The sequence below is a fragment of the Aotus nancymaae genome, unplaced genomic scaffold (genome assembly GCF_030222135.1).
Source record: "Aotus nancymaae isolate 86718 unplaced genomic scaffold, 86718_ANA_hifiasm-v0.15.2.pri h1tg000017l, whole genome shotgun sequence".
Taxonomy (NCBI): Eukaryota; Metazoa; Chordata; class Mammalia; order Primates; family Aotidae; genus Aotus; species Aotus nancymaae.
The window spans coordinates 15,445,100-15,456,286 of NW_026988429.1; the positions used below are offsets into that span (position 1 = coordinate 15,445,100).

At 43.6% G+C, this 11,187-nt stretch overlaps 2 protein-coding genes across 2 annotated transcripts; one reads left to right on the forward strand and one right to left on the reverse strand.

The window, feature by feature from the left end:
- Nucleotides 1–7,425: 7,425 nt before the first annotated feature.
- Nucleotides 7,426–7,797, reverse strand: LOC105704914 (U7 snRNA-associated Sm-like protein LSm10). The gene has a single exon (XM_012434428.2). It carries the CDS (start codon nucleotides 7,795–7,797, stop codon nucleotides 7,426–7,428), a length of 372 nt encoding a protein of 123 aa, XP_012289851.2.
- A 546-nt stretch (nucleotides 7,798–8,343) lies between these two features.
- LOC105704915 (probable fibrosin-1) lies at nucleotides 8,344–10,890 on the forward strand. The gene is given in 2 exon segments (XM_012434429.3): nucleotides 8,344–8,475; nucleotides 9,055–10,890. Coding segments are annotated over 2 exon segments (1,968 nt in total).
- The last annotated feature ends 297 nt before the right edge of the window (nucleotides 10,891–11,187 follow it).

Sequence of the window (11,187 nt, forward strand, 5' to 3'; positions counted from 1 at the left end):
TTATAATTGCTTGGAGTCTTTATTTAGGAGTTTGATGATGTTTTCATGACCAGATACATGATACAGAAACTTTAATTTTGTTTATATCAGTCAGCCTATGGTAAAACTGGCTTCATTAATGTCGCAGTTTCTAAGAACCTACTAATAACAGTAACTGAGGACTTTACTACAATGCCTGGCTATGTCTTTTTGTGAGGTTAAGACTGATCAACAAATTCAGGGTGTCAGCCTGATGCACCCACTACAAGGTTCTCTTTCTCTAATGGTTGCAGTAGTCATTGATGTTCACAGTCTAGAACCTTTATTTCATTAATGGTTACAAAATACTGATAGTCTATCACTTTCTTCATGTATTGGTTAGAATACTTTTATAAAGAAATTCCTCAGCTGATTCCAAAGTGCTTCCAAGGTTGATTAGAGAAAAAACAGTAGATGGCCTAGGACTGATCCCTGGATAACTCTGACATTCTAAAGTTTAAGCATGAGAGGAAAAGCTGGCTGAGATGACTAAGAAAGAAAGCCAGTAAGACATCAGCTGAACATTGGTGTCCCAGAAGCTGAGAGGAGAGTGTGTTAAGAAGATGGGAATGATCAAACACCTAGTATGTCAAGAGGTCAAGCAAGGTAAGATCAGAGGCAAGACGAGACAGTGAAATGTCAACTGAATACAAGAACATGGAAGTCTTTGAGCACAATTTTAGAGATGAAGTCAGGGTAGAAGTGTTACCGGGACACCAGGAAGTATACACTGTGATTATATATAGCTCTTTCAAGAAGTTCTGTTGTGAAAAGGAAGCACTGAAAATGAAACCAGCCATCTCTTAATTACTATAGATTGGGCCATTAGTCCCTTCACCCTCTAGTAGAGTCTTATTATTTTTTGTTTTTGTAATGAACTTAAGCATAGCTCTACTCAATTTAAAAAAAAAAAAAAAACTGCTGGCTCCCTTTTAGCCCTCAGAAAGAAGTCCTGAATGTGCTACTATAAATAGATTCATAATCTGGCCCTATTGCACCTCTCCTGCCTTAGAGCTGTTGTACATAAACTCTCAATTTCACAAGCTCTTTCAAACCTCCATGTAACATGTTAGTCAAGCTGCCAGAAGTGCCTTCCACCTTTTCCACCTGGTAAGCTTATAGTTAGATTCCATGACTCGGCTTCAATGTCATCCTCACCAGTACCATGCCAAGCATTTACACATCATTCCCATTTGTACCTCCCCTAGTGTTGATTCTTTCAAGTCAGAAATGTGGAAGTCAGCCTTGACTTCTTTCATATCACTCACATCCTCTCATCTCCTCTGTCTACCAGACCACAAACTCCCAGCCATTTTGCTTTCTCAGTAAGCCTCCATCTGTCCTCTCCATATCCCCACTCTAGTCCTCTCTCTTGCCTCTTAACTGGTCTCCCTATTCCATCTCCCACCATTTGTTTTCTACACAGAAGCCACAATGAACCCTTGAAAACACAAAGATGTACTTTAGGGGGCTGAGTTGGGAGGACTGCTTGAACCCAAGAATTCAAGACCAGCTTGGGCAACAGAGTGAGAACGCCATCTCTACAAAAAAAAAAAAAAAAAAAAAATTGTAAAAAAAATTAGCTGGGCAGTGGTGGCACATGCCTGTAATTCCAGCTGATCCAGAGGCTGGGGCAGGAGGATGACTTGAGCCCAGGAGTTCAAGCCTGCATTAAGCCATAATTGCACCACTGCACTCCAGCCTGGGCAACAGAATAAGACCCTGTTTCGAAAAAAAACAAAAACACAAAACTAGTGATATTCGCCCAAAAATAAAAACCTTTCAGTGGCTTCCCACTGCTCTTAAAGACAAAAATGACTAGCTAACAAAGTCTTGCATCATCTGACCCCTGCCAACCTCTCTAATCTGTTTTCCTAGGTCTCTCCCAGCACTGTCTGTGTTCCAGCTATGCTGGCCTTTCAGTTCCTTAAACACACTCAGCTCCTAAATCTTTTTCCTTCCCCACCCCACCACCCCTTTCCCCAAGCTAACCCAAGTTCAAATGTCATTATTCCAAAAAATAACCCTAGAACAGCAACTTGACCTAATCTGAGGACACCCTGTAATTCTTCCCAGCACTCACTGCTACTTCTAATCAAGTAGACATCTGTGCATGATTATTTCATCAAGGTTCATCTCCTAGCTTTAGACAGACAGCTTCCTGATGATGGTGCCTGTCTCATGCACCAGACATACCCATCCTTGACTAAGAACCTGGCACTCAAATATTTATTGAATCAACAAACAAATGAAAACCCTCATAATTTGACCTTCTCTGGGCACTGACCCAAATCTCAGCCCTCAAAATGAAGAGTAAATTTAACCAGGCTCCTCTTCAAATAATATTACCAAATAACACTCCAGATACTTACTTTTCTACCAACTTCTATGCCCATAGAGATTAGCTCCCTGATTCCTAATTTCCTAGACATATGTATATATATACATATATATATTCTCTCTGCCTAATAAATAGCTTTTCTGCAAAGCTCTTTGGGTCCAATATTTACCTGAAAAATATCACCATGCTGTCAGGGTCTTCCTCCTCATTCTTGGGTGAGTGAGAGCCCAAGAATTTCAGGGCACATCCCATCAGGGAGGAAGCCAATGCTCCCCCACGTCCCTCAACCCTGGTTACAAAATCATGGTAGGACTGGTTTGCTTTATTATATTTGGCCTAAGTATTTATATACAGTGTAGCAAGAATAATTATTTTTCACATAGGCCTTTTAAATTGACTTTGATGGAACTTTGTTCCATCAGAGGAAACTCAGATAAGACTGTTTTAAAGCCGAGCCCAGTCATGGATCTGTGCCATCAAATATCTATGAATTGGATGAATTTCCTCTCCTCTTGGAATTTCAAGATAAATCTGGGGCTTCTGTGCCTGTCAGAAAGTGACATTGTTTACTTACCACAGTTCAAAAACCCTGTTCAGGGACTGTGTATATAAAATATGAGGCCAGTTTTCCAAGGGCTTTATTGGCTCCATAAGTCAAATTTGATTCCTTAAAGGAAACTACACCATTCCTGTCAAAGCTTGGTAAAATAACCCATTTCTCCAATTGTGTACTATTGCAAAAGAAAGCAGACTCTTACTGCACTTATGCAAATAACTATATTGCCATACATTAAAAATACTCATAAAGAGTTTTCAAATTCTGGAGAAATCAGGTAGAAAGAAATAAATATGCTCTAAATTTTGCTCACAGGAGTATACTCAATTGTTAAAAGCTGTTAATAGCTCAAAAGAAAAGTTTCTTTGACTCTGAAAACAAAACAAAGAATTAGCAACATTTTAAGCAAAAAGTCAAAAAGATCATTTCAGTCTCCCATTAGTTCAGATCATGCAGTTAATTCCTGCCCTGCTTGATGTTAATGAACATTTTAGCTCTTGAAAAGGCTTCAACGTTTTTCCTCTATTCTAATGTCACAATCTCCAAAGTTATCAGAAGCCTGCATTCAAGAGCACCTGTTACAGCTTTATAGCTGATTATAAAACCACCTTGTAAAGAGGACCAAAACAAGACAGCAACTGTTTATGAATTATAAAAGTTTTAGGATAGCCACAGTTAAAGACACAGTTGACAAGAAAATCTGTTACCTCTGTGACACACAATAATTTAACATAACAATTATTATTACTGATAATGTATACTAAGATATATCAGAATTACAGGAGTTTCACATGATTTTGCAACATATACCAATGACATATTTATACAAACATAGCCCAAAGAAAGCCAAACCCTCTTTTATATTTGGCAATGCTTCCCATATGATTTTTGATACCAAATAAACCAAATTTCACCTTTACATTAATGTACTACTAATGTTAAACCCAATTCTTAATAAAACCTTATAGATATATTTACCCAATTTTAATGTTTGACCATAAGGTAACATTTTTATAGACATTTTATAACCCTTTACAATTTTTGTTAAAGAGCAGGTTAGTTCTCTAAGAGAAACCAACTGTGCTTTTGTTTTCATGCTCAAATTACAGAAAAACTGGATGATATCCCTTTAACTTTAGCCAATATGTTTACACACAGAATTTCATTTACAATCAAACCTTCTAATACTTGCTTAAATCTTCATCTTTATTTTATCCAACTTAAAACAATCCTTTAACCTTTTAATCTAGGCAAAAATCCACATTCTCATGCCTCCTTATAATCTTTTTGCCAAAAGAATATTTTACTTTCCTTATACACCTTTCTTCAATAGTCTTAAATACATGTTACACTGTTAACTCTTAGCAACCTTTACTTTTGGTGAAAACCTTGGTAAGTTGAAGGTTTTAATTATGTACTTGGTGTGGCACCTAGGACAGATAAGGTCTGACTTATTCCAGTGTCTAACTCCATGTGTCCCAGGCCTTACCTATCCATAAAGCAGGCAATTTGTACAGCTAAGGGTCATCAAGCATTTAGGAGACCCAATCACCTTTAAATTGTATAACGTTTCTTCCATAAATTCCTTTTCATAAATTCTTTCATGACTTACACAGACAAGCTACAACATGCCTTAACTTTCTAACTTGTCCTGCATATTCCTCTTTTTAAACAATCAGTTATTTTACTTTAGGAAAGGAATTTACCATACAAGATCCTTTCTTATATAAAATCTCTTTAATACCTTTTCACATAGCTAGAGGCATGGCTAATTTCACATGTCCTCAGGCCTTATCTAGACCTCAACACTCCAAAATAAACAGTTTTTAAGTCAAAGAAGCAGTTTATGACTTAAAGCATTTAGCAAGCCTAATATTTGACCTGCATAATTTCAACCAAGTGCTTACATTTTTTAAAACAGTTTTATTTGACCAATAACCTTTAAACTCTCTTTTTTATAACTTTCTTTATATCTCTCTTATTTCCTGGTTTCCTTTACCTTGTTTTATATATAACTCTTTAAATAAGCTTTGAATTAGACAAAAATTAGTTACCCTTTAAAAAGGACACAACTTTTAGAATGTTTTCCTAAATTTTTTTAATTGGAAAGTATCCAAATAATGAAATATCTGTTGTTTAATTTAATATAACTGTAGATTCCAATTTATGACAAGTTTGTTTATGAGTATCCCATTACATTTATCTAATTATTTATTTTAATCATTTACCTAGATTATTTATGAAAACTGTGATATTCATGATTTAAAGTTATAAAACCACCATTGCAAAATTATAACTGGGACAGTGAAAATGATCTAAACTAACTGACTCCATCTTGCTTCTAACCTCCAAGTTATACTTGTTCATTAATTTAGCTTATAGTTTAGCTTTGAAACTAGATAATAACAGTCCTTTCCCAGGACAAACTTCCTTTACATCTGTAGACTAGATTGCCTAAGTCCACAAGATTAGAAGTTAGGGTATTTTACTAAATAATTCAAGATGTAGCTATCTTTATTACACCAATATTAATGTTTTATTTATTAAAAATTACACAAGCAAAGATCATTCTGTTTTGGGCTGAACTATAGTTTTGTAGCTTCTATGCCAAATTTTGACACCTTATAGTATTTGGCAGAGATAAGTATGAAATTGTTTTATCAATAAATGCAAACAAAAATGTATGCTGGCAACTCTTAAGACATTGCTAATATTACTTTACCAATTTTTAAAGTTAGCTTATTTATTAAAGATTTTACGTAAGTTGCATAAACTTGAAAAAGCATTTGACTAGTCTTTCTCTGTTAAAATATTTTAAACACTTTTATTTTTCTTTGAGCCAAATAATTAGAACTCTTTTATATATTTTCAGTAGTGAAACATTGTGTATGCAAAACGTGAATACACAGGCATATTAGGCATGCCAACAGAAGTACATTTTCTATATTCATAAGACCTCCTTTTTCCTGTCTTAGACTTGCAAAGTCTTGATAACCTGATTTATTACCCCAGCAGTTGTCAGCTAAATAGCCCTAAATTTACACATGAAAGGAAGCAACTCTTAGGTGAAAAATCAAATGGCAAGATTTACATCTCAAGGTACACAAAGTCTGGGTGGTGCTAGAGGGAGATTAAAGATGGATGCCAGATCAAACACAAAATTATGGAAATTTATTATAGGACTGTATAAGGAGACTAACTTTATTTAGATATTGATTACCTATCTTTTAACTGGATCTTGGAGCTCTAGGCAGAGCCCACACTGAATACTGGGTTTTCAAAAAGGGAGAATTATTATGAAGCTAGACTATGTGATGCTTTTACAGTGAACTTAAAAATTTTTTTTCTGAACAAAGACATTTCCAAGTGTCTAAATTACACTTTTTCTTTAAATCCCCGGAGTAGCCTCTATTGCAATAGCTATTAATGAAAAAAAATAAAAACCAAATTCAGTCAACCGAGAAAAAAAACTTTTGCACAAAAAGATGAGGTCCTAGGAGAGAAACAAACAAAAACAAAAATATGGAGCCCTCTTGAATACAACCATGCACACGTACATATATACATTTTGGATGTTAGGTTTTAATTAATCTGACTTTTAACCATTGAGCACCTAAAAATAATATTTTTCCTTCCCAGAGGCCTCTCAGCAAGAACGGATCCATTACCTCCCATTTTCAAGTTTACATGATATCAAAGGGAATAAGGCAGATACACAAATAAGTAGAGACAAATTTTAGACAACACAAGGAGGAGTGCACTCAGGCAAAACAGACTCAAAACTAACTCAAAACTTTACCTCAACCAAAACGCAAAGCAGAGTGAGCCCTACTGCTTCCCTTGGCAGTACCAGATAAATGGCTTAACAAGCCCAGATAGGAAAACAATAGGTTCCCAGCATATGATCCGGTTAACTTACCGTATGAGTGCATCTGCTCCTGATCTCCGTTCTTCCCCAGTAGTGAAAGGGACATACAATTTTGTGCATGCAACAGCCCTTAGGAGGGGCCCCAGGAAAATCTCACTGACAGCTACTGAGATTCTCCTGAAGACTGTCTCATCACAAGCTTCTGGTTGCTGAACACAGCACCATCACAGTCTCTCCTGGCTGGCATGCCAAATTTTGTTGCCGAACCAAACCAAGACTGGTTTTTTGTTTTGTTTTGTTTTGTTTGACACTTAGAGGTGGCTCAGGCTGAGCACCTTTATCCTCACTGAGAGAACTGAAAACTACTTGATAGATTACATAATCAAGAAGTCAGAGATTCAGATCATCAAAAAGGGGGATGTCACCTACCCGAAGGCCACAGATAGATAGGATTTTGGGTCCCAGATTGAGTCTGGGAGGTGGAACCCTGTGAAAGGCAGCTTTGACAGGTGGTGTGTGTTGGACACCAGCTTCTGGGCCGGCCCTGCTCTCTTCTCAGGTTCCGTACAGGGTGTGAGGGCATAGAGCTGGCTCTGGAGAACACCGGAGGAATCCGAGTTGGGGCCAGGCTTGCCAAGGGTGTCACTTAGAGTTTTTGGAGGGAAATTCCCACAGGCCTTGGCCCTTGCCACCAAAGTTCCGCACGCGATGGATAATCTGCAGCTGCTGCTCAATGGTGGAGATGATGTTCACATCATCTTGGATGTGGACGTAACGGACATTGCGGCCTGTCACAAAGAGGTCATCCAGCTTGACCTGATGCCCCCAACGGTCCGTGTAGGTGACTTCGGCCAGGCGGATGTTCATGAAAGCATCGACATTGTCTATGCGTCCGTGGGCCACGCTCTCATCCTGCAGGTCCACTGTGGTTACCCGGCCCTGGAGGCCCTGCAGCAGGATGATCAGGCTGTTCTCAGAGATGGTCCGCTCCTTTACTGAGTGGCTCACCGCCATTCTTCCACACTGGCTGCCTGCTTGCACGCGGTATTCCTTCCACTTTCGCCGTCTGGGTAGCCGCAGTAGCTAGCGGGCGCCTGGCCGGATTGCCTCCCGCCGGCCGCAGCAGGACGGCGACACCAAGCCGGCGACGGGGCCGCTCTGTCCTCCGGGAGCGGACTGCGTCAGTGTCTTTTTTATTATTATTATTTGTTAATTGTTTATTTATCAAGAGAAACTATTTCTTAGCCCACATATTCATGTGTCATAGTTCAGGAACCCGAGTCAGTGACAAACTTCTAGGTAATTCAACCTGAAGAAATTCTTTCTATTCCAAGATCACTTTATACTACGAAAGATACCAGCCTTCTTTATCTCCTCAAAATCTTTCTCGGGACTGTAATTTTTGTAGAAATCTGCGTATGCCTTCTTTCTTGGTTCGGCCACACCAAACTTACAGAGATCTGCAACCCCCAGGAATACCAGGAATGCTCCAACCATAGGAATTCGCAGACGCCTGACTAGAAGCCATGCATCTGAGGTTTTGCCAAAACTTCAGAAGCCATGGTAGTTACTGTCCTTGATACGTACGCCAAGCCAACCTCAACACCAACGCCCTTCCAGACTGATGGAAAAATGGACGGCTCTCCACCGCGCGCAGGCGCAGAAAAAGTGCTCAGCGAGAACCCGGCGACGGTAGCCAAAGGAGTTCAAAAGACCTCTAGCGCACTCACCGCAGGTGACAGCTGAAGTTCATTTTCATGATCCTTTTCTTCCCTGTGTGACCTTGCAAAACGGGCTCGACCTCTTTATTTATCGACCTCTTTATCTTCTTAATAAATTCAAGATATTAATCGTACTCATACACAGAGTCCCAAACCGTGTGCAGAAACTCTCCACTTCAAATACATAAAACATACATTCTTATCAGTATCATATCACACCTATTCTATCTTATCAGTATCATATCACACCTATTCTAAAAGTGACTATATAATTGGAAGTAAATCACTCATCAGTAATTGCATAGTATTTCACAGGTTTAAATGAAATATTGGTTGGCTGCTTGTTTGTTATTTTCGTCCCTTATTCCTTCCTGTCTCCATTGTTAAGCACAATTATTGGCATAAAAGAGGTTTTCAATTCCCATTTTTAGACTGCATTCTAGCCTGAGCAATAAAGCAATACTCCCGTTCTTTCTCCCTCTTTCTCTTCCTTTTTCTTCCTCTCCATTTTTTTTTCTTTCTCTCTTTCTTTCTTCAAAAAAAAACCAAGGCCCCGGCCCCTCTCGTGGCTCAGCCTCCCCCCTCATCATCTTCTTCGTACTTCTCTTCCTCATCTGCCTCCTCCTCATCCGCGCAGCTCACCCACCGGCCCCCGACACCCTCACTGCCCCTGCCTTTGTCCACCCACAGCTTTCCCCCTCCCGGGCTGCAGCACCCACTACCACCCCACCGCCCCTCCTTGTTCTCCCCTGGCCCCACCCTGCCCCCACCCCCACCCCTGCTGCAGGTGCCAGGGCACCCTGGGGCCTCAGCCGCTAACGCCCTTTCTGAGCAGGACCTGATCGGCCAGGACCTGAACTCTCGCTACCTGAATGCCCAGGGTGGCCCTGAGGTGGTGGGGGCAGGGGGCTTGGCCCAGCCCCTGGCCTTCCAGTTCCACCAGCACAACCACCACCAGCACACCCACCAGCACACCCACCAGCGCTTCACCCGTTATCCCCCGGGCCTGCTGCCACCCCATGGCCCCCACATGTTTGAGAAATATCTGGGAAAAATGGAAGGCCTTTTCCGACATAATCTGTATGTGGCCTTCCCTCCCGCAGTGCCCAGGCTGCCTCCAGGCCTCCCGCCGGCCGGCTCCTTTGGCTCCTTGCAGGGGGCCTTCCAGCCCAAGGGCAAGAACCCTGAACTGCCACCAGGACTGGGGCCGGTGCCAAGCGGGCTCCCCAAGAAGGGAACACAGATCCCCGACCATTTCCGGCCACCTTTGAGGAAACCAGGTAACTGATGTGCCATGCACGTGCGTGTGGCTTACATGATCCTGAGACACCAGGAGAAAATGAAGGGTGACGCCCAAAAACTTGACTTTCGGAACGACCTCCTGCCATGCCTTCCAGGGCCCTATGGGGCCCTGCCCCCTGGGCAGGAGCTCTCCCACCCGGCCCCCCTCTTCACTGCGACTCATGCCGTCCACGCTGCAGCCAACCCTTTCACGGCAGCTCCCAGGGCCCACGGACCCTTCCTGAGCCCCAGCACCCACATTGATCCCTTTGGGCGTCCCACAAGCTTCGCCTCCTTGGCTGCCCTCTCCAACGGGGCCTTTGGAGGCCTGGGCAGCCCCACATTCAACTCCGGCGCCGTCTTTGCCCAGAAAGAAAGCCCAGGGGCCCCACCAGCCTTCGCCTCCCCTCCGGACCCATAGGGCCGCCTGCACCGCAGTCCTCTGGCCTTTCCTGCCTGGGTCCGGCCCCCTGAGGCCGCCCGGACTCCAGGCTCAGACAACGAGCGGCCTGTGGAGCGGAGGGAGCCCTCCCTCACCAAGGAGGAGAAGGACAGGGACCTCCCCTTCTCACGGCCCCACCTCCGAGTTTCTCCTGCTACTCCCAAAGCGCTGGCTGGTGAGGAGGGGCCTCGGCCAGCCAAGGAATCCATGCGGGTAAAGGAAGAGCGGAAGGAGGAGGCTGCTGCCGCCGCCGCCGCCGCCGCAGCCACTGGGCCCCAGGGCCTTCACCCGCTGTTTGAGAGGCCCCGGCCACCCCCGTGTCTGGGCCCTAGCCCATCAGAGCACTGCACTGGCTTCCTGGAGCCAACCTGGTTGGCTGCACCTCCACGCCTGGCAAGGCCACCCCAGTTCTATGAGGCGGGTGAGGAGCTGACTGGATCCGGGACCGTGGCTGCTGCCCGCCTCTACGGTCTGGAACCTGCTCACCCCTTGCTCTACAGCCGCTTGGCTCCTCCACCACCACCTGCTGCAGCCCCAGGAACCCCTCACCTTCTCAGCAAGACCCCACCGGGAGCCCTTTTGGGGGCACCACCTCCACTTGTGCCCGCCCCCTGGCCCAGTTCCCCACCTAGGGGCCCTGGCCCAGCTCGGGCTGACAGGTGAGGGGAGGGGAGGGCCTGGGGCAAAGCTCCATCTCCCCTTCCTTTAACCAGGTCCTAGGGCTGAGGTTTTAAGCCAGGGCTGGAGGGCAAAGGTCGTAACCTCACCAGCCACCTCTGAGGCCATGGAACCTGGGAACAGAAGCCTCAACCCCCACGAGACCAAGCATCCCGTGGAGTGTGGGGTCACTGGGAGAGCAGAGGTCACAGCCTCTAGAGAGGGAGAGGGGCGTGTGCATGGGAGTGTGGCTCATCTCGAGGGCCATGAGGCCTCATGAGGTGCACCTTTGCCCCTCTAAGG